The sequence below is a fragment of the Diabrotica undecimpunctata genome, chromosome 7 (assembly GCF_040954645.1).
Source record: "Diabrotica undecimpunctata isolate CICGRU chromosome 7, icDiaUnde3, whole genome shotgun sequence".
NCBI classification, from domain to species: domain Eukaryota; kingdom Metazoa; phylum Arthropoda; class Insecta; order Coleoptera; family Chrysomelidae; genus Diabrotica; species Diabrotica undecimpunctata.
Genome location: NC_092809.1, coordinates 77,714,886 through 77,738,774, shown reverse-complemented (window position 1 = coordinate 77,738,774; position 23,889 = coordinate 77,714,886). Strand labels below are relative to the sequence as shown.

Sequence of the window (23,889 nt, the reverse complement as noted above, 5' to 3'; positions counted from 1 at the left end):
GTTATCAAAATCCATAATATGGTCTTTATCGATTACATGTTCTGCCAAAGCACAAGATGGTTTTTTAATTCTGCAATCACTTTTGTGAGAAATAATGCGATTTGAAAGATTTCTTCCGGTCTCACCAACATATTCAGCCTCACACTGAGTACAACTAATGCTGTATACTAAATTCGTTTTTTCAAATTTGTCTATAGGATATTTAGTTTTAGAATATAAAGATGAAATAGTTTTGATGTTCTTTGTTGCTATTTTTATATTGTCAATAACCTTTAGTGTTTGTATTAATTTAGGTGTTAATGATGGTATAAAAGGTAGTGAATGATAATAGATGTTCTGATTGTTAGATACAATGTTTTGAGATTGAGCAAAAAATGGTGTTAAATTATTTATATTACCAATATTAGAAAAAAGCATCCTATGTAGCATATCTGGAGGATAAGAGTTTTCAATTAGAATATTTTTTAATAACTGAAGATCTTCCTGTAGATAATCTGGATGAGAAAGTTTTAAAACACGTTCTTTTAATCCTGTTATAAGGTTCATTTTCATCTTATTTGGATGGTGAGAGTAATAGCTTATAAATCTATTACTACATATGGGTTTTCTGAACCATCTGGTTTTCAACATATTGTCTGTATTTCTTACAATTCTCATGTCAAGGAATGGTAGAGAATTATCTACCTCTTCCTCAACTGTGAATTGTATATGTTGATTATGACTGTTGAAAATGTTGACTGTTTCATGAATTTTGTGTTTAGGAAGTGCCAAAACTAAATCATCTACATATCTCTTAATAAAAGGAATGAAAAAAGTGCAATTACTGATACAATCACTGATAACATCATCCATGACATAGCTACATAGAATGGGTGAAAGACTAGATCCCATAGGACTACCAAAAATTTGTTTATAAAATACACCATTAAATATAAAAATATTAGAATCAAAAACAAAGTTGATAAGTGTTTTGAAATGTAATAAGTCAATATTAGTGTGTTGTGAAATCTCATTCCAATGTTTTTCAACACTACTTATGATTAAATCTAAAGGCAAATTAGTAAAAAGAGATGTTGCATCAAAACTAACTAAAACATAATTTTGTGGTAATTGGAAATTATTAATGAAAGAACTAAAATCAAATGAATCTTTAATGTAAAAATTGTTGTTTAAATTATAAGCATTAGTTAAGATGTCAGTGAGGAGCTGTGCTATTGGTCCATTAGGAGGGCATAAAGATGAAACAATTGGTCTCATAGATAAAGTTGGTTTATGTATTTTTGGCAGAGCATAGAACCGTGGAGCAATAGAATTATAAATTTTGAGCTCTTTTGCTTTTTTATTATCAATAAATTTCTTTATGTTTAATTTAGATACTAGACAATTTGCTTTTTGTTGCAAAGTACAAACAGGACTCCTTCTAAGTGTAGTGTAATACTTAGTATCATTTAAGAGTTCTCCAGTTTTTTGTAGATAATCCTCTTTGTACATTACAACAGTTACGTTACCTTTATCGCTTTTAACAATATAAATTTCAGGATGGTTTTTAAGAAAAAGTTTAGTTTGCATATTGTATTTATTTAAAAAATGATCTTTGACTTCTTTATGCAAAAAGTTTGTAATAACGTTTGTACATTTAGATCTAACAACATCCTTTTGACTATCATTAAGTGGTCTGATTATTGATTCAATATCAGAAAGTAAATTAGGAACTCTAATATCAGATTTGGAAGGACATAAAGAAAATTTAGGTCCTAATGCTAAAAATTTTTTAATTTCAAAAGGAAAATGAATAGATGTTAGATTTTTAAACCATTTTTCTTGAAATTTTATCTTATCAAAAGCTTCTATTTTTAATTTATTGAACTTATTAATTTGTATTTTTTTGATTTTATGAAATTCTGTGTTGTATTTAATTCTTTGTCTACGATTAAATTCATTAAATGTGTGGAAATTTAAGATATTGTAGGCCTTGGTACGTAACTCATGTAATTTTCTTTCAAAAAAGTTTATATCAGCAAAAGCGATTTTAATTTCTAAATTAATAATATTTCTTCCAAACCTGTCACATAATTTCCAAGCATCATGGTGAATATTCCTAGTCCGATGATGTAAAAGGGAATTTACATTAACTAGGCCATTTTGTAACATGTCCAGGGAAACATCCATTAGATCTACACTTCAACAAAAAGTGTAGATTTACACAATCAAAAGACCTTACGGTATTTCTTACAATTCTCATGTCAAGGAATGGTAGAGAATTATCTACCTCTTCCTCAACTGTGAATTGTATATGTTGATTATGACTGTTGAAAATGTAAACTGTTTCATGAATTTTGTGTTTAGGAAGTGCCAAAACTAAATCATCTACATATCTCTTAATAAAAGGAATGAAAAAAGTGCAATTACTGATACAATCACTGATAACATCATCCATGACATAGCTACTTAGAATGGGTGAGAGACTAGATCCCATAGGACTACCAAAAATTTGTTTATAAAATACACCATTAAATATAAAAATATTAGAATCAAAAACAAAGTTGATAAGTGTTTTGAAATGTAATAAGTCAATATTAGTGTGTTGTGAAATCTCATTCCAATGTTTTTCAACACTACTTATGATTAAATCTAAAGGCAAATTCTAAATTAATAATATTTCTTCCAAACCTGTCACATAATTTCCAAGCATCATGGTGAATATTCCCAGTCCGATGATGTAAAAGGGAATTTACATTAACTAGGCCATTTGTAACATGTCCAGGGAAACATCCATTAGATCTACACTTCAACAAAAAGGTCTTTTGATTGTGTAAATCTACACTTTTTGTTGAAGTGTAGATCTAATGGATGTTTCCCTGGACATGTTACAAATGGCCTAGTTAATGTAAATTCCCTTTTACATCATCGGACTAGGAATATTCACCATGATGCTTGGAAATTATGTGACAGGTTTGGAAGAAATATTATTAATTTAGAAATTAAAATCGCTTTTGCTGATATAAACTTTTTTGAAAGAAAATTACATGAGTTACGTACCAAGGCCTACAATATCTTAAATTTCCACACATTTAATGAATTTAATCGTAGACAAAGAATTAAATACAACACAGAATTTCATAAAATCAAAAAAATACAAATTAATAAGTTCAATAAATTAAAAATAGAAGCTTTTGATAAGATAAAATTTCAAGAAAAATGGTTTAAAAATCTAACATCTATTCATTTTCCTTTTGAAATTAAAAAATTTTTAGCATTAGGACCTAAATTTTCTTTATGTCCTTCCAAATCTGATATTAGAGTTCCTAATTTACTTTCTGATATTGAATCAATAATCAGACCACTTAATGATAGTCAAAAGGATGTTGTTAGATCTAAATGTACAAACGTTATTACAAACATTTTGCATAAAGAAGTCAAAGATCATTTTTTAAATAAATACTATATGCAAACTAAACTTTTTCTTAAAAACCATCCTGAAATTTATATTGTTAAAAGCGATACAGGTAACGTAACTGTTGTAATGTACAAAGAGGATTATCTACAAAAAACTGGAGAACTCTTAAATGATACTAAGTATTACACTACACTTAGAAGGAGTCCTGTTTGTACTTTGCAACAAAAAGCAAATTGTCTAGTATCTAAATTAAACATAAAGAAATTTATTGATAATAAAAAAGCAAAAGAGCTCAAAATTTATAATTCTATTGCTCCACGGTTCTATGCTGTGCCAAAAATACATAAACCAACTTTATCTATGAGACCAATTGTTTCATCTTTATGCCCTCCTAATGGACCAATAGCACAGCTCCTCACTGACATCTTAACTAATGCTTATAATTTAAACAACAATTTTTACATTAAAGATTCATTTGATTTTAGTTCTTTCATTAATAATTTCCAATTACCACAAAATTATGTTTTAGTTAGTTTTGATGTAACATCTCTTTTTACTAATTTGCCTTTAGATTTAATCATAAGTAGTGTTGAAAAACATTGGAATGAGATTTCACAACACACTAATATTGACTTATTACATTTCAAAACACTTATCAACTTTGTTTTTGATTCTAATATTTTTATATTTAATGGTGTATTTTATAAACATATTTTTGGTAGTCCTATGGGATCTAGTCTTTCACCCATTCTAAGTAGCTATGTCATGGATGATGTTATCAGTGATTATATCAGTAATTGCACTTTTTTCATTCCTTTTATTAAGAGATATGTAGATGATTTAGTTTTGGCACTTCCTAAACACAAAATTCATGAAACAGTCAACATTTTCAACAGTCATAATCAACATATACAATTCACAGTTGAGGAAGAGGTAGATAATTCTCTACCATTCCTTGACATGAGAATTGTAAGAAATACAGACAATATGTTGAAAACCAGATGGTTCAGAAAACCCATATGTAGTAATAGATTTATAAGCTATTACTCTCACCATCCAAATAAGATGAAAATGAACCTTATAACAGGATTAAAAGAACGTGTTTTAAAACTTTCTCATCCAGATTATCTACAGGAAGATCTTCAGTTATTAAAAAATATTCTAATTGAAAACTCTTATCCTCCAGATATGCTACATAGGATGCTTTTTTCTAATATTGGTAATATAAATAATTTAACACCATTTTTTGCTCAATCTCAAAACATTGTATCTAACAATCAGAACATCTATTATCATTCACTACCTTTTATACCATCATTAACACCTAAATTAATACAAACACTAAAGGTTATTGACAATATAAAAATAGCAACAAAGAACATCAAAACTATTTCATCTTTATATTCTAAAACTAAATATCCTATAGACAAATTTGAAAAAACGAATTTAGTATACAGCATTAGTTGTACTCAGTGTGAGGCTGAATATGTTGGTGAGACCGGAAGAAATCTTTCAAATCGCATTATTTCTCACAAAAGTGATTGCAGAATTAAAAAACCATCTTGTGCTTTGGCAGAACATGTAATCGATAAAGACCATATTATGGATTTTGATAACATTAAAATTTTATGTAGTGAAAGTAATAAATTTAAAAGGACTTTTTTGGAAATGGTTTGTATTAGCAAAAATGATAATAGTTTAAACAAAAGATCTGAAATTCAAAATTTAAGCAAAATTTATAATTATATTCTTTCTTTATGATTTATATATAAAACTTGTAAAATGTCATATTTAATTCTCCATATATCTGTCACATTCTTTCAGACATCTGTCAACAGTGAATAAATCTTCTTCTTTTTGTTACTAAACAAATAAGAATGTTTAAACGAAATTTTACTTTTGGCAATATAATTGTCAAAAATAAAAATTTTATGTTGGCATTTATGACATTGAGGCTATTTGTAATTGGTTGCTATTTGAACTTATTTATAAATTCAATTATTTTTATATTAAAAAAATGTTTTCAAAATTATAAAAATTTTCAGGGAAACATTTGTTAGATAAAAAACATTTTTGTATTAAATATTTTGAAGATGTAAGCAGTGATTTTTACTTACCAAACTAATTTTGATTTGGTAAGTTAACAAAAATTGTTTTTTCTTTTTAGTTCAACCTTGTAAGTATTTTGTCTTTTTTAGCTCTTGATAATAATTGTAAACACAATTGAAAGCTCGAGAATAAAAAAATAGTTAACCAATAGCCCTATTATTGACCTCAACCCATCCAAAACAGTTATATATTTGTTCCAAACGAGTCACAAGTACTTCTTTTTTCTTATATATATATATATATATATATATATATATATATATATATACATATATATATATATATATATATATATATATATACATATATATATATATATATATATATATATATATATATATATATATATATATATATATATATAGGTATATCAGGAGTATTACTTGACAAGTACTAGGAGTAGTAGTAGTTGATAGCTTCTAAAAGGTGGAGAGATAGCTGAAAATATATATTGTAGGAAAACATTCTACGAATAATGAACAAACCAGACCAGATCACAGATCTCAATGATAAAAAACTTTCAAAAAAAAAAGAAAAAGTTGCATAATGCTCTTATGAAAATAGCCAATTTTACTGCTAGCCCAAAATACATATATTACTTAATATAATTTAGATCTCACTGTACGTAAAATTTATTTATAAATTCTTGATTGTTGCCGAGATGTTTAACTCTATAATAAATATTAGGTGGTATGTCGGTCGTGTACTGGTTGTTTAATCTACCTACAACCTACTATGAAATCGACATCGACAACAATTCGTTATGTTCGATGTTATTTTTGGTGTTCAATGCCAAGAAGACTTGCCAAAAAATGTTTGCGGCCAAAGGGCAACGACATGTTGGTTGTAAATGCAACGGAAAAGGTGTCATTGCACAACGATATTGGTGAAAATTGATTCGATTGTTCGGCACCGCGAATATAGTTTTGAAATCGTCGTATATTGGCCACTTGGTTAAAAGTGCCGTAAGTTAGTAAACGGGGAGAGAAATAAAAAAAAGTTTTATTATAACTAAAAAGTATATTTTAACACTTGACATTGAGAAAACTCGAATCCAAAAGGTCTTTAGTGCTTTTCCGTAGATTTCTGGAATATATTTGACAGTGTGGAACTTGGATAAATCCTGCAAGCACTAACTGACTGCAACTCATTTACAAAATCTTTAAAACCGCAATCACAATCTTAAGATAAGATTCAGATACAGGGCCATAAGTTCACGGCCACCCTGAACCATACTTTTAAGACCCTCTATTTGTATAATGTAGAAATAAAGATTGATGGAAAGAGATTGAATTATTTAAGCTTTTAGGACTTCTTAACGCACTGTCTCAGTTTCGACTCCGCTTGACTATCATCAACAGAAACAGCAAGGAACAGTTGATTGTAGTTACAATCAAATCAGTCGCTGCATTGTCCCAGGGGCGTCGCGTGTCAGCGCGGACTTTTAATACAGAAAATAATTTATTTGATTTTAAATGAGTATAAAATGTATGTATTAATAAATAAATCAAATAAAAAATATAACATAAAGTCCCTTGAATTTTCCGAAATTATTCAAAAAATCGTTCAATCCGAAAATTATCCGATGGTCCACGAAATTATGCGAAAATCGGATAATTATCCGGGCATTGGTAACACTGATCGAGTATCGAGTGAGCGCCGGGCGCATTCTGTTTCGCCGGTCGTCTCTCCTCCCCGTGTTTCCTTTTGTCGCGCGTGTTATGTCATTTAGTCAAGCTTTTGTTTTGTTTTATTACAGACGCGGAGTTTTTTGCTATCAACAATGGATACTTATATTCAAAAGAATAGAAAACGAAGTGAAGAATCAGGCGAGAGCAGTAATGTTAATTTAAGTAAGAAGAAATAATATAGGAAATATAACGACCAATATTTGGATTTTGGATTTACCTGCGTTACTAAAGCGAATTTAGAACTTCCACAATGTGTTGTTTGACGCAAAGTGTTGGCGGCTGAAAGTATGCTTCCTAATAAACTAAAACGACGTTTGGAATCAACTCACAGTAATTTACAAGGTAAACCAAGAGACTTTTTTATAAGAAAATTGCGAGAACTAAAACATCAGACCACTGTTTTGGTTTCAAGAGCCTTTGGTTTCATCATTTCCTACCAAAGCCTTGCTCGCCTCTTACTAGGTAGCTTAACGTGTTGCCAAATGTAAAAAACCACATACGATCGCTAAAGAACTAATCTTACCTGCAGCGGTTGATATGGTAACAGTGATGATTGGAGAATCGGCAGCTAAAGAAATAAAAAATGTACCTATTTCAAACAATACGGTTAGTCGCCGTATTCACGATATGGCAGAAGATATTAATGAGCAAATTGTGGGGAAACTTTCAGGTTTATTTGCCATTCAACTGGATGAGGCGACTAATAGTAATGATGATGCTCAATTGATATGTTATGTACGGTACATACAAGAAACAAATGTATGCGGGGATTTGTTATTTTGCAGAAAAATATGTGAAAGTTGTAAAGCTACTGATTTATTCGAGATTTTAAACTCATATATGACTGAAAATAATATTAACTGGAATAACTGTTTAGGCGTGTGTACGGATGGTGCCCGAGGGATGTCTGGACAGTGTGGAGGACTACAAGCTCTCATTAAACCTAGGCTCCAAGTGTAAAATGGACACCATGAAATGAATTGTGCCATTCATAGAGAGGCCTTAGTAGCAAATGAACGTTACAGCTGAATTAAGTGTTGTGAAGGATAGCATTATTAAAGTGGTGAACTACATTAAAACACGACCCGTGAAATCAAGACTTTTCCATAAACTTTGTGAAGAAATAGGGGCCGAGCACACCTCTTTAATTTATTATTGCAATTCTCGTTGGCTGTCCAAAGGCAACGTACTCGCACATGTATACGAATTAAGAAATGAATTTTACACGTATCTACATGCAGAATCACATGATGATGCGCAAAACTTTATTAATTTAGAGTTTATAATAAAGTTAGCATACGTCTGTGACATATTCAACAAATTAAATGATCTTAATAAGTCTTTCCAGGGAAACAATACTCATATCCTGCAATTGACAGATAAAATTACTGGGTTTCAGAAGAAGTTACTCTTATGAAAGAGAAAATTAGAAGATCAAGAAATTGACTGTTTCCCTGCTTCACAAGGTATTTTACAAGAAAAATCGATAGAAATCCTTGATCCCCTTTTAAAAAATATGTTTAAACAACACGTGTCATCATTGCGACTTACGAGCGAATACTTTGAGAAATATTTTCCCGAAGATATGAAACAATATGACTGGGTCAGAAACCCTTTCCTGTCATCGACGCCATGGACACTTTCAACAGAGAAAGAAGAACAACTGACAAAATTGTCCTGTGATTCCAGCCTAAGCTTCAATACGACAAGGACAAACTGTTTGAATTTTGTACCTCACTGTCTCATGAATATCATCCCATCAGCACTGCTGCATTAAAGGTATTATTACCATTTGCAACTTCGTACTTGTGCGAAACGGGCTTTTCTGCATTTGCAGTAATTAAAAACAAATACAGGTTAAACAGAAAAAGAAATGAGAGTGGGAACTTCCAAACTGGAGCCCCGGTTTCATAAGCTGTGCTCAAAAAAGCAAGCATATCCCTCACATTAACCAGCCAGTTACATAAATAAATATCCCTTTTCAATGTTGTGCCTATGTTTTGATTTCGTTCTTAATTTCTAATAAAAAATATAAATGTTCAAATAGTGTTTTTGTTATAACTATAACCTGTTACTAGGCTAGTACTAAAATTGGTAAGTATTATTAGGGGTTGGGTTGAGGAGGCGTCGCAAAAAAATAGGAAAGTCCCAATGGCATCACAGTACGAATAAGTTTGGGAAGCCCTGCAATAGGGGGTATTTGGGGGTAAAAACTACCCATGTATAAATAAAATTCGGAAATTCCAGATTTACATATTTTAAAGATTCAATTCATCTAAAGATTCAATACCTGGGTATTACGATGTCCTGAGAAAAACTTATTTACCTGGACTAGTAAGGACTTAGTTCTTTCCAAAGAAATGAAGACCGAATAGTCTTGAAACGCGGGTGTCCATACATTCCTTTTTTTGCTGCCTAATTTTGTGTAATTGTTAAGATTATTAAATAATAACCTCGATGTTTCTTTTGCAGGCTACCTCGAAAAGTATGACAAATTTTCGTCGTGCTTCATTAACTAAACATCGCAGTTTTCCGGCAAGTTTCGGCTGAACTGGATCGGTTTGAAGTTACTAAATTGATCTAATTGTTACAATAAAGTTAAATATGGCAGCCACGGCTCGTAGAAGAGACCCTGATGATGATATCGCTGCCATTGCAAAACAGATTTCTGATCAGGCTGAAGCTATTTACCAAAATTGGAAGTCCAGGGGTTTGGGACCAGCTGATCTTTTGACCTGCCATGCTGCTGGAGATACCACAAAGTTGGGGTAAGTGTTCATTTTATTAGGATTTAGTCAGACAATAAAAACGCCATATGAGAAAACAAATATTTGATTAATTTTTCCCTTCAACTGTTGTTACCATGAGCTGCTGTGAGATAGAGTATAAATATATATATATATATATATATATATATATATATATATATATATATATATATATATATACTTAGTACAAAATAATGTGTCTAAAAATTGACAGAAAAAAAACCAAAAAACATATTATGTATGAAAAAATATGAATCAATTTAATGCTTTCTTATGAACAATATTTTTATGTTTTTTGAGTTGCATAAATAGACATCGATGACGGTTTTCCGACGTGCGAATAATTGTCCATGCGCGAAACATGGAAACTTTAAGTTAATTCCGCAAACTTCCATCGGTTGGCTTTGTGATTTGTTTATTGTCATTGCAAAAGCGAAACACACGGGATATTCATTTAAAATCAAATGGTATGTTCGTTGAAATCATCGGTATACGCGGGATCAAGACATACTCTCTTAGTATTTTTCCTTGGTGATCGTTGTCGCAATGACATTATTCATTAGCCTTTTCACAGTCCGGTCTCGTTCCTTTGCACAGTCGAAGTTGATTAATGTTATGCAGCATAATGACAACTGATCCTACTTTTTAATTATAAATTGTTAGGTGGGAGTTCAGGCAATTCCAATCAATTTAAAAACTCTGCAGGATAGATGACTAACTTATCCTGATTTATAATTGTGTCAACTTATTTAAACCAAAACAACTTTCCTGGAAGAAACCTCAGAATAGTCGCATTCAGATCATCGACATCGCCAAAATTGCTCGCCGAATTATAGTTTTTGAACTAGTGAGCTATGTCTGTAAAAATACGCTGAATAAGCTCGGCCCACCAAATGGATAATAAATTTACTTGAGCTTTGCACTGAAGAGGGTAAAATGATGATTGTAAACGTCACTACTACACTCGGTGTATAAATAATAATAATGGCCGAAAACTGTGCAGAGTTTTCGGAGTGAGAGACGGTTCATTGTGTAAGAGAGACAGGAGACCGGCGTTGTTCTCATCTCCTTCGTGCTGTTTACAGGGTGAGAAGTGACACTGTTGGACGCTGGCGAGGATAACTGATCTTGTGATAATTGATCAAGTATCGATCAGGGTTAAAGTGATTAAATTACTAATACGGCCATTAAAAAAATAAAGGTTGGTGATAGAAGGGTGAAAATTAAGGGTTAGAGGCACATCGTAAAAAAATAAAAATAAAAAAATTTGTTCAAAAAATAACAAAAAACATGTTTTAGGGTGGAATTATCCTTATCACTTAGGGGTATGAAAAATAGATTACATCCTATTCTCAGATCTACCGAATACACTTCAAAAGTCGGCCAGTCGTTTCGGAGGAGTGTGACGACTAACACAGTGTCACGAGAATGAGAATTTGATATATATATATATATATATATATATATATATATATATATATATATATATATATATATATATATATATATATATATATATATATATATATATCTCTGCTCCCACAGCCTTAATCCAATAATTACATTTCGATGCCAAAGTTGGCAAATCAGAATAGAAGACATCGTCGGACAACACGGCTTAGGCGAGAAAAACGAAAGGGGAGATCGACTTACCCAATTTTGACGGGAAGAAGATTTTACCATTGCTAACACGTGGTTTACACTTCCCTCGAGACGACTTTATACGTGGAAGTCACCTGCAGATACAGCCAACAATATCATCAGAAACCAGATAGACTTTGTTCTCATTACAAAAGATTCAAGAACAGCTTGACTTCGGTGAAGACCTTCCCAGGAGCAGATGTCTCACCGGACCACAACCCATTAGTGGGCCAGATAGAACTCAAACTAAAGAAACTCATCAAAAGTAAACCTAAACAGAACCTATATTATGACACTCTAAAAGACCCCGTAGTTCGTCAGTACGTAAGAGATGTAATGAGAGAAAAACTAGAGGGTTAGAGACAGTTAAGGAGAAGTTGGTGATCTGGAAAATGTACATCGAAGAACTTTTCGGGGACTACCGAGGTAACCTTCCAGAAATAAATTGCATGACAGGGCCGTCATTACTAGAAAGCGAGGTGAAAGCAGCTTTAAAACAGTCTAAGAATGGTAATACCACGAGTCCGAACGAAATAATCGTTGAATTTATTAAGGTGATGAGTGAAGTTAGAAGTCGAAGCACGAAGGAGTTAACTGGTTACATCGCCATACACGATTCAGGTAATATCTGACAGAGGAATGGCTATTGTCAACTTTTGTAACACTACCAAAAAACGATCTTCGAAAACGTGCGAAGATTTCTGAACTATCAGCCTTATGAGTCATGCACTTAAAATTTTTCTTAAAATCATACATGGCAGAATTTACAAGAAATGCGAAGAAAATGTCGGTGAAATGCAATTTGGATTCCGCAATTCCATGGGTACACGTGAAGCACTCTTCACCTTACAAGTCCTACTTCAGAGATGCCGCGATATCAGTTGTGAGGTCTATATTTGTTTTATTGACTACGCCAAGTCATTTGACCGTTGTCAGCACCAGAAGATGGTCGCCGCTCTACAAATAGTAGGATTGGATGAGAAGGACATTCGGATCATCATGAATTTATACTGGAACCAGCTGACCGACCAAGTGAAGATCATGCGAGGAGTAAGGCAAGGCTGTGTACTCTCGCCGACTCTTTTTAATATATACTCTGAGGAAATTTTTACTGAAGCCCTCATAAACATAGAGGGAATCCGAGTGGACAGTAAATACATCAATAATATCCGCTACGCCGATGACACTGTGTTACTACTAACCAGTCCAAATGATCTACAAGCCTTACTAGACCGAGTGAGAACTGTGAGCGTAACATACGGACTAGACTTTAATATTAAGAAAACTAAATTCATGGTTGTTAGCCGTGCAAATTTAGATCCCGGGGCACTAACGGCGGCAAATACCAAATAGAATGTAGGAAAAATAATAGCAGTTACCGAAATTAAACCAAAAAATAGAAATCTTACCTTAAAAAGGGGCCTGGAATATAATAGATTCGTCGTTCACGTCTTCATGCAAAACGGAAAAATAAAAAAGAATTAAAAAGGTGCACCTTTTTATAGAACAATATTTAAAGAGATATAGAGATGTAAACAGAACTTTACTTCATCTAACGGAATATTTTTCGGTAAAATATTTAAGGGATTATGTGGCTTTTTTAAAGGGATTAGTTTGAATATTTGCAAACAAAAGCATAACGGGCAAGTTAGTCAAAACATATATTGTTAGTCAAACAAAAAATATAATAAAATTTAATAAAATAAGCAAAAACTAGACAAAATGTAATAGTCGGCTGTTAGATACGTTACAAATTGAAATTATGTGCTGGCGGCTACAGTTAAACAGAAATCGCAGACGAGTTTGTCATATACGGCGCGCTGATTGCGACAATGAATTGGGAAATCAACACATCCAAGAATTGACTCAAATGTAAATAGGAACTCTAATAAGAAATAAAATAGAAAAAGGAATCCGGGTAATAATATTATTGCTCATAGTTTAGTTTTATTCTTCCTTATTTCCCTTATTAATTTAAAAAATGTGCTTGTAATGATCGGACACTTCTAGTTTATCGTATAAAATGTTCATTACCACTCCGTATACATACACCGGAAAACACTTTTCTGGTATTAGTTTCTTTATCGTAATAAAAGCAAAAAGGCATTCGTTAAACCTACACCAGTTCACTTTCCGTACGCTTTGGGTTTCGTTAGTCACCAGAAATGCATTAAAAAGATATTTCCACAACGTCACTAGTTAAAGAGCTGTAGCAAAGTATATAAACTCAATTAGACTTTAGTTAAGGACTGAAAAGGGTTCGCTGCTATTTCAAAAGGATCAAAGGATCAGGAGGTGGTGGGTTTTCATTCCTAAAAGCAGCGAATGTGGAATTATTAAATAACTTTCTGAACCGCGATTTTTGTGGAAAATTCGATGTAGATATTTTATCCACTTAGACTTATTTTATCTACATATACAAGATTGAAAACTTCGAATAAACTTAAAGCTAGATTTTTCTTGAAGTATTTACATGTCTTACATAGTGTTTTTTACATTTACGGCTTGTTAGTAAGCAGATTTAGAAACTTTAAAATTTTGCTTAGCATGCTCTTTTATAACTAGATTTTTCTTTTATTTTATAACGCTAATTACCATATACATTATATGAAATGTCTTCTTTATTATCGTGTATACACCTTCGGTTTCACTCCATGATTTGTTGAATATCTGTCTAGCCCAGTGGTTCTCAAACTTTTTTAGTCGCGGCACCCTTGTGGGGCTAAAAATATTTCGAGGCACACCAACCCTTGAAGCGATTTGGTAAACGACAAAAAATTAAAAAAATACAATTCTGAGGCTCATTTGATTTCAATATAAACTTTATTTCAGATCAATAAAATACAGTACATTTGATATTCAAATATCGTTACTTAATGTGATGAATGAAACTGTTTCGATGATATTTTCATTATATTGTTGTGAATTTATTAAAAGGTTCAATATTTATAACACTTACGGATTTAATTTATTTCTTTATTTATATTAACTTATCTGACAATAATTTATTATATCCGTACGTAACAAATTCGCGAGCGCGGGTCGTGAGAATTAACTAACTGTTTTCAAAATAAAAGTTCCCTCATATTTATACGAAAACAGCTGCTCTAGAATCCCATGGATTTTGACCTCAATTGACCTGGTTTCGCCTCGAATGGACAGGCCTAATTCCGGAAGATTCGAATGGAACCAGTTTTTTTATTACTTGGAGTTTATGCCAGCTATTCGAAAGGTCTCGTATCATCTAAAACAGAACAGCATTAGTCATAATATAATACGGTTATTTTAGGCCAGGATAATTATCGTAACATTGCCCCCCTCTTAAAAGATGGTTCCTCCTGGAACCTTGTCGGGACTGGAACCGGAACTGTATGCTGGTATCGGCAACTGGACCCTCTTTTACAACTTCCAGTTGTATAAAAATGACAAGGGACGGTTTTCTCTCCGCACCAGTAACTATGCGGATTGCAACAGACTAACACCTGGACTTCGGTGTCTTTAAAGATCTCCTCCACCATATTTCGGATGACCCTCCAATCTAATTGGCGGCACTCCAACTTTGGCATGGCTAACTTTTGCACGTCGGACTCTAGTACGTGCTCTCTCAATTGAAGTAAGGCTTCCCACACATCTCGGTAGGTAGGTTGGTCACGGGCAGTGTCTTTTGTTACCAGGTAGAAAAGGTAACGTGATGCATCTTGGAGTTTCAAGGTCTTACCGGGAGCTGGCACCTGGCATTGAAGTTCTGCAACTCGACCAAACTTCCTTCGAAAGACGGATGCCAACCCTGGTGCGTCTTTGATACTGGCCGGGATGGTAAGGGCCAGCGAGTAGTCATCGGGGAGCGCGAGTAGATCTTGCTTTTCTTCAGTGGTAACACCATGTCTTGCTTTACCGGTACCTCCATAGGCACCCATGAATTCCTCAAACTTGAGGTCAGACACGTCTTGGACTTGGTTTACTTCCACTTCTTCATCTACGTCGTGGTCACCTTCGAAAGACGCCAGCCGGTTATGGTGTACTATCATCGGCTTTCCCCTCGGAATCTTGCTTATTCGGTAGATGACATCGTTGATCTTCTCCATGATGAGGTATGGACCTTCCCAAAACTGCTGCAATTTGGGAGAACAACCTTTTCGCTTCTTGGGATTATACAGCCAGACTTTGTCGTTCTTCTTAAAGCAACCCTTTTCGGCTTGTGTATCGTACCGTTTCTTCATTCGGTCGCTAGCGATCTGAAGGTGGGAACGGACAAACTCATGTATATCGTCCATTTTTCTTCGTAATTCGATCACATAATCCTCACCTGCTACATCTTCTCCAGGTCGACACCCAAATTCTAGATCACAAGGTAGTCGCATTTCGCGTCCGAATAGGACTCTGGCTGGTGTCTGACCTGTTGATTCGTTAACAGCAGATCTGTAGGCCATTGTGAAGAACGGAAGGTATTGGTCCCAATCTCGCTGATGATCGGACACCATCTTCGTCAAATACTTGCCGACTGTCCTATTCATCCGCTCTACCATACCATCAGATTGCGGATGATATGCTGTAGTTCTTGTTTTCTTCATGCCTAGTCTATCACATATTCCTTGGAATAGATCGCTTTCGAAGTTCCTGCCTTGGTCACTATGTATCTCCAAAGGCACTCCAAATCGGCTGATATATTCTTGGATCAACTTATCTGCAACGGTGACGGCCTTCTGGTCGGGAAGTGCGTAAATCTCGACCCACTTAGTAAAGTAATCCATTACTACCAACATGTACTTGCCTCCATTTTCACTTTCTGGAAATGGCCCAGCGATGTCCAAAGCTATTCTTTCAAACGGGCTTCCAACATTATATTGTCTCATAGGAGCTCTCCTTTTCCGGTGAGGCCCGTTACTCGTAGCACAAATAGTACATTTCTTACACCAGTCTTTTACGTCGTCGGAACTGTTCATCCAATAAAACCGTTCCCGAATTCGCTGAAGGGTTTTCCTTACACCAAAATGCCCTCCCGATGGACTGTCATGTAACTGACGAAGTACTTCGGCTATTCTGCTCTTTGGGATCACCAACTGTCTTCTCTTCTCTGAACCGTCATCATTTTCCAGGACTCGTTTAAGCAAGCCATCTTCCATGATAAATGAGTCCCACTGGGCCCAATACGTCTTAACTACTGAGCATAGGTTTGATATTTCTTGCCAAGGTGGTCGACGGTTTTCCTCTTTCCATTTTCGAATTTTCTGTATAACTGGATCTCTTTCTTGTTCTTCTCTGATCTTAATAGGCGTCCAGTCGTCGTTGACCATCGTTGTTCTTAGCACTGCTGCTTCCTTGGATTCCGTTTTGTTGCAGTGGGAACACTCTGCTGGGCATGGCCTTCTGGAAAGAGAATCAGCGTTTCTATGGCTAACTCCGGCCCGGTGCTCAATCTTAAAATCGTATTCTTGGAGTCGTTCGATCCACCTGGCTATCTGACCCTCTGGATTCTTAAACTGCATCAACCACTTAAGGGCGGCATGGTCGGTTCGGATTAGAAACTTTCTGCCATAGAGGTATTGATAGAAGTGCTCTACTGATTTAACTACTGCTAGAAGTTCTCTCCTCGTGACGCAATAATTCCGCTCAGGTTTTGAAAGAACTTTACTAAAATATCCGAGGACTCGTTCCTGTCCTCCTTGAATCTGAGACAGCACTCCTCCAATTCCCACATTACTTGCATCTGTATCTAAGATGAACTCTCCTTCTGGCAGTGGATACCCTAAAATTGGTGCTGTTATTAAATGCTTTTTCAAGGTCTCAAAGGCATTTTGGCAGTCTGTATCCCAGCGGTAATCTCTTGCTTCCTCCGTAAGTCGCGTTAATGGCTTAGCGATATCTGCAAACTTCTTAATAAACCTCCGGTAGTAAGTACATAGTCCAAGAAAACTTCTCACTTGATGTTTGTCAGTTGGTTTTGGCCATTCCTTAATGGAATCGATTTTTCCTTTATCCACGGCCACTCCTTCTTTACTGACTATATGACCCAGATAATTGACTTTACCTTGAAATAACTGGCACTTCTTGGGGTTTAGCATCAATTGGGCAGCTTTAAGTCGATTAAAAACGTTTTCTAAATTCCTCAAATGATCTTCGAATGTCTCCCCCAAGACGATTATGTCATCCAAATAAACCAGGCATGTTTTCCAAGATAACCCTCTCAACACATTTTCCATAAGCCTCTCAAATGTCGCAGGAGCATTACAAAGTCCAAATGGCATAACGTTGAATTGCCACAATCCAGATCCTGTGGTGAAGGCTGTCTTTTCTTTATCGACTGGGTCCATTTCTACCTGCCAGTATCCAGACTTCAAATCTAAAGTAGAAAACAATTTACTTCCAGCCAATGTGTCCAATGTGTCATCGATCCGAGGCAGAGGATAACTATCTTTCTTGGTAACGTTGTTCAGCAAACGGTAATCCACACAGAACCTCGTCGTTCCGTCTTTCTTCTTAACCAGGACCACCGGGGAGACCCATGGGCTCGTAGAAGGTTCTATCACCCCGTCTTTCTTCATTTCCTGAACAATCGTTTCAGCTTCCTCTCTCTTCGCCTGTGGTAATCGTCGAGCTGTTTGACGAATTGGCTTAGCATTACCAGTATCAATTTTATGCTTAACAACGGTAGTTCTTCCCGTCTTTCCTCCTTTCGGTACGAAAATATCACGATACTGCCGCAGAAATTCCCTTAATTTCCTTTTCTCCATCTGATTTAGAGACTGTCCTGCAACTGCAACCATTTGGTCGAATTTGTCGTTGGAATTATCAGATGTTGTCGCCTGACGGATTATGGATGTCACAGGTACACAAGTTCCTACTTTTGTCTCTTTCTTTATGGTCACTGGGTAGTCGTTGACATTGATACGTCTCACAGGAATTTCTTTAGCCGAAGTCACCAATTCCTTTCCAATTATGATTCCACGGCCAACCTCATCGTCGTGGTTCCAAGGCTTCATCATGACAGGTCTCCCTTCGTCTACAATTCCCTGTAGTCGCGCTACTATGATCGTTTCGCTTCTCGCAGGCACGACTGTATCTTCTGTAATGGCTGCTTGCACAGTGTTGTCATTATGTGGATGGAGAAATACCTCCTCGTTGCCAACTTTGATTACCTTATTCTTAAAATCCAATTGGAATCCATGCATATTCATTACGTCCATTCCTAATATAACATCCTCTTCGATGTCAGCAACTATAACAGTATGGACAAACTTTTCTGCCCCAATTCCCAATTGTACCTGGATTTCTCCATGAATGTTGGCATTTTCACCTGTAGCGGTCCGAAGTCGTAACCTCGTTGGTAACAGTTTCTTTCGGCTGTTTATAACTGTCGGGCGTATAATGGTTCTGGTCGCTCCGGTATCCACCAACAACGTATGCTTTTTACCATTTATGTCTCCATCTACATATACACTATCTTCACGACATTTCAAAGAAGCTATTAGTATGAGAGGGTCTTTGGAAAAGTTTTGGGTCGAAGCTGCCCCCCTAAGGCTGACCCGTTCTAGTTTTCCTGATGGTGAGTTTCTTGATTTGCGTCGTACCTAGGGTGCTTACAGGAGCTTCGTACGTGTCCTATTTCGCCACAATTCCAGCATCTGATGGTCTTCGTTTTCTTGTATGTCATGCTTTTCATCATATTAACGAGCTGGTCAAGTTTATCTTCCTCTCCTTCCTCTTTTACAGTCCTAACTTTACTGTACCCTCCAGAGGCCTGCGTAGCTGACTCGTATTCGAGGGCGGCGGATAAGACATCAACCAGCGTCTTGTGACGAGCTAATCGCAGTGTTCTCTGCATTTCATGATCACGAAGACCATCAATAAACGTTTGAACGGCCAATTTTTCCATCATGTCTTCGGGAGCTGTTGGATAAGCATATCGTACTAATCTGGCAATATCTACCTCATATTCTTGAAGAGCCTCATCTTTCTTCTGTCTACGATTTTTAAGCTGTGACTGATATACATGCTCCAAATGTTCGTGGCCATATCGCATATTTAACCTCTTCTTCAGTTGTTCGAAATCATCGGTCTCCTCTACGGCTATGGTCTGAAGCACATCTAAGGCATCTCCTCGAAGAGCGATAGTCAGGTTTACCGCCTTTTCTTTTTCAGACCATCCATTTGCTCTTGCGGCTGATTCGAACTGTTTCATGTAGTTGTTCCATGACGATTTTCCATCGAAAGTTGGGACTTTAACATGAATAGAACCTCCACTTCCTTCAAATTTCGGCCGTGTCTCCAACTTACATTTCGTCTCGTCTTCTTTTATCTCCACTGTAATCGGATTGTTACCTCTCTCTGCTGTCCCTGTTTCCTCCATCTTCCTTTCCATTTCTTTCATCTTTTCTTCGAAGGCCAACATATCGGCAGCAACTTGATTTTTTAACGAAGATATTCTATCGTCGAGGGCAGACATCTCAGAAGTGACTTTAGAGATTTCCGAAGAGATGTTAGCAGAGACTTTGCTTTCCAGCGAAGAAATCTCGTTAGAAACTTTGTCTTCCAACGAAGCGATGTCGCCGGAAACTTTGGCTACATCACCAGAAACTTTGGCTACATCAGAAGAAACTTTCGAAATATCGTCAGAAACTTTGTTCTCTAATGATGCGATGTCACCAGAAACTTTCGAAATATCGCCAGAAACTTTGTTCTCCAATGATGCGATGTCGCCGGAAACTTTCGAAATCGACGAGAGGACAGCATCTTCAAATATATAGGTCTCTGGATCTAGTCCTTCTTCTAGTAAAGCGTTCTTTAGTCGTTGGACTAACTCAGCCTTTTTTCCGGTAGAAGCTAATTCTCTGTCTTCAAAATGTCTTCTTAAATTAGTCACTGTCAGCTCATAAATCGTAGCCATTTTCACAATTTATTTTATATTCACTTGTAATTTATTTCCGCAATTTATCTTAAGTATTCCACTGTTCTGACACCATTTGTTGTGAATTTATTAAAAGGTTCAATATTTATAACACTTACGGATTTAATTTATTTCTTTATTTATATTAACTTATCTGACAATAATTTATTATATCCGTACGTAACAAATTCGCGAGCGCGGGTCGTGAGAATTAACTAACTGTTTTCAAAATAAAAGTTCCCTCATATTTATACGAAAACAGCTGCTCTAGAATCCCATGGATTTTGACCTCAATTGACCTGGTTTCGCCTCGAATGGACAGGCCTAATTCCGGAAGATTCGAATGGAACCAGTTTTTTTATTACTTGGAGTTTATGCCAGCTATTCGAAAGGTCTCGTATAATCTAAAACAGAACAGCATTAGTCATAATATAATACGGTTATTTTAGGCCAGGATAATTATCGTAACAATATCCTTTATAATTATGGGAATCTTTGTAAGTTTGACCCTCAAATCCCTTGATACTTGAAGTTTGCTTCTGTATTTGTTTTTAATGTAAGTATTTGCGGAGAAAGAAGACTCACAGAGATAAGTCTATTTTCCACTGCAATCTTGCCAACAACATTATTTTCTGAATATACCTGCATCCAGAACTCTTCTTGGCTTCCTTCACGGTATTTGAGTTTTAAAGTTCTATCTTCGCTGAACTCAAGTAGATTTTGAAAAACTTCATTTGTCATTCCGACAGGTTTATTTTTTGGGTCGCACGAAAACGGGTCCATCATCCAGCTATATAAGTCATCTGAGTCAATATCAGAAAAATAGTTTACAATACTTTCTTCCAAACCTTGTAAATGAGCAATAATAATTTCAACGAAGTTCGTTTGAGGATTGATTTAATTTGTTATAACAAATTTCTGTAATCGAGAGAAATTTGTGAGAATTCTTCTTTTCAACACATGTTTTGAAAAATATAACTTTTTACGCAAGGCTTTGATTTTATCTAATTGTGCTTCTCCTTTGCCTTGAAGCGAAGTGGTGGCTTTATTTATTATTTGTCTATTTAAGATGTCTGAAAAGTTGTCTGAAAAATTTTAGCAGCCAATTGACATCTTTTAACACATCAGTGGATCTTTTAGTTCAAATAGTCTCCCTAAAATTGTTACCCTCGATAGCCACCGGACCTCTATGTGGAGCAAAAGATTGAAGTGATCCATACCCATATCTTCAGCGGTGAGCTTTAAAAATCGTGCTTGAAGCGGACGGCTCTTCACATGGTTAATTATTTTCGCAGAACCATCCAATACGTCTTTCAAATCATGCGGCATCTTTTTAGTTGCCAAAGAATCGCGATGTAAGACACCATGACTGCTGAAGGCATTTTCTGCCACTACTTTTATTTTAGACACCGCCCCTCTAATTTTACCAACCATTGCAGCCGCTCCATCACTGCAAATATCCACACATTTACTCCACTCTATATTATTTTTTCTCATATACTCATGGATAGCCTTGAAAATTTCTTCGCCAGTGGCATAACTTTTAAACTCTTCACACATAAGGAGTTCTTCTTCTATTTTAATTTCGAATGGAAACCTCACAAACAAATGCAGAACAGCAAGTCCAGCAATGTCGGTACTTTCATCAAGCTGTAAACTGAAGAATTCACAAGTTTTTAACCTATTTATAAGCTCTCTCTCTACAAAATCTGAAATAGTGTGAATTCTCTTGCTTATAGTGCTGTTTGAAATCTGCACATTATCAATCTTCTTGGTCATGTCTGGACCTAACATGCATTGTACGACATCCTTCACGCAAGGTTTAATCAGTTCCTCAGCAATGGTATGGGGTTTTCCAGCTTTTGCAATGTGCAAACCAATAATAAATGATGCTTCAGTGGCGTTTTAATTTTCATTTTTGCACACTCTTTCCATTATGCATGACCCTTTCCGAAGAGATGAACCACGACGTTTAAAGGTTTCTTCGGCCTTATCGGTCAAACCAGGCTGATTACTTTCCAAATGTCTTTTTAGTTTAGATGGAACCAAGCACCCATTAGCAACAATTTTGTGACAATTAACGCGTTGGCCTTCTGGTGCCTGTTCGTTACCAACTTGAATAAAGCCATATAACGTGAGATAGCTAGGATCATACCTTCTTATTTTTCCCCGAATTTTTTTTTTTTTTGGTAAGGAACCTCCTTTCCACGAATTGAGGAAGAACAACTTGGATGAGCTGGACTCGTATGGATCTCGTGGACATTTGCATCTTCTCTATTTCTGCTAGTTGTCACTGAATCAGTTGATTCAGATGCTTCAGTGACTTCACTACATTTCCTTTTCAAAGACCCAGATTTCAGCCAATTTTCCATTATTCTGGAATGAAAGAAATGTCCCAAATAAAAGAGAGCAAAACATTACCAACAATGAAAGGTATTTTCCAACCGTAATAGTGCAAGACATATTTTATGACAAAAATAGCAACAAAAGTACATAATATTATACATATTAACTCCAATGAATATAATTACTTACGTCGTCACTTTTCTTCTGCAGTTATATCTAAAACTTTCACTTTGAAATCTAACTCTAATTTTTACAAAACTCACTTATCGGCTGCAAGAATTAAATTGTGGAATAAATACAGGTAGGAGTAGCGTCGGTTGAATTTGGCTGTTTGTTTCTCGGTCGCCATCGAGAATACACAAGTATGACTTTTCTTAAATGTTCCACGTCATCCTTGGCAAATGCTTGAGGCATCCCAGCGCTTCCGGGTCACCCACTTTGAGAACTTTTGGTTTAATGTGTTGGATTTTTGCTTCCTACTAAGATAATGTAGGCTCACCATATGATAATGAACCAGCTGTTCGTGGAACGCCATAAAATATGGTATGTATCAATTCCTACATCTTTATTGTTCCATCTCACTAATTACAACTTCACAGTTTATTAATTAACTACATACTTAATAGACGATGATACGCGGTTAATTTGTATTCGTCTGGTGTGACTTTTCCCAAATTACTAGGATGACATATGTTTAATTACAATTATTAACGATCATTTAATGAACCAATAATACATCTAATAATCTATCTAATAATCTAACTAATAATCTAATCCAATTAACCCCAATTTCGACTATTATACCATATCAATCTATAACGAATCGAATCGTTACTAGGGCAACTATTGTTGACATTAAAATGCTGAGCTTGCAAGGTTGTGCTTCGGTGCAACGAATGTGTTTAATGTTACATTGTTAATTTGTGCTCTAGTTTCTAATTGTCCTAATAAAATTTGATAAACACCTATTTTAATTAATTAAAGTATTTTTAAACAAATACATCTTCTTTTTTGGTTGATTATCTCGGCCTTGTGGTAATTCAGTAATCAGTA

At 35.2% G+C, this 23,889-nt stretch overlaps 1 protein-coding gene across 2 annotated transcripts in view; it reads left to right on the top strand.

Moving 5' to 3' along the window:
- LOC140445512 (uncharacterized) overlaps nucleotides 1-23,889 on the top strand; it is a 353,366-nt gene that overhangs the window by 95,409 nt on the left and 234,068 nt on the right. For both annotated transcript variants that reach the window (XM_072537579.1, XM_072537580.1), the window contains exon 2: nucleotides 9,670-9,965. In XM_072537579.1, coding sequence (XP_072393680.1) covers nucleotides 9,802-9,965 — 164 coding nt within the window. In that variant the 5' untranslated portion in view covers nucleotides 9,670-9,801. The remainder of the gene's footprint in view (nucleotides 1-9,669; nucleotides 9,966-23,889) is intronic.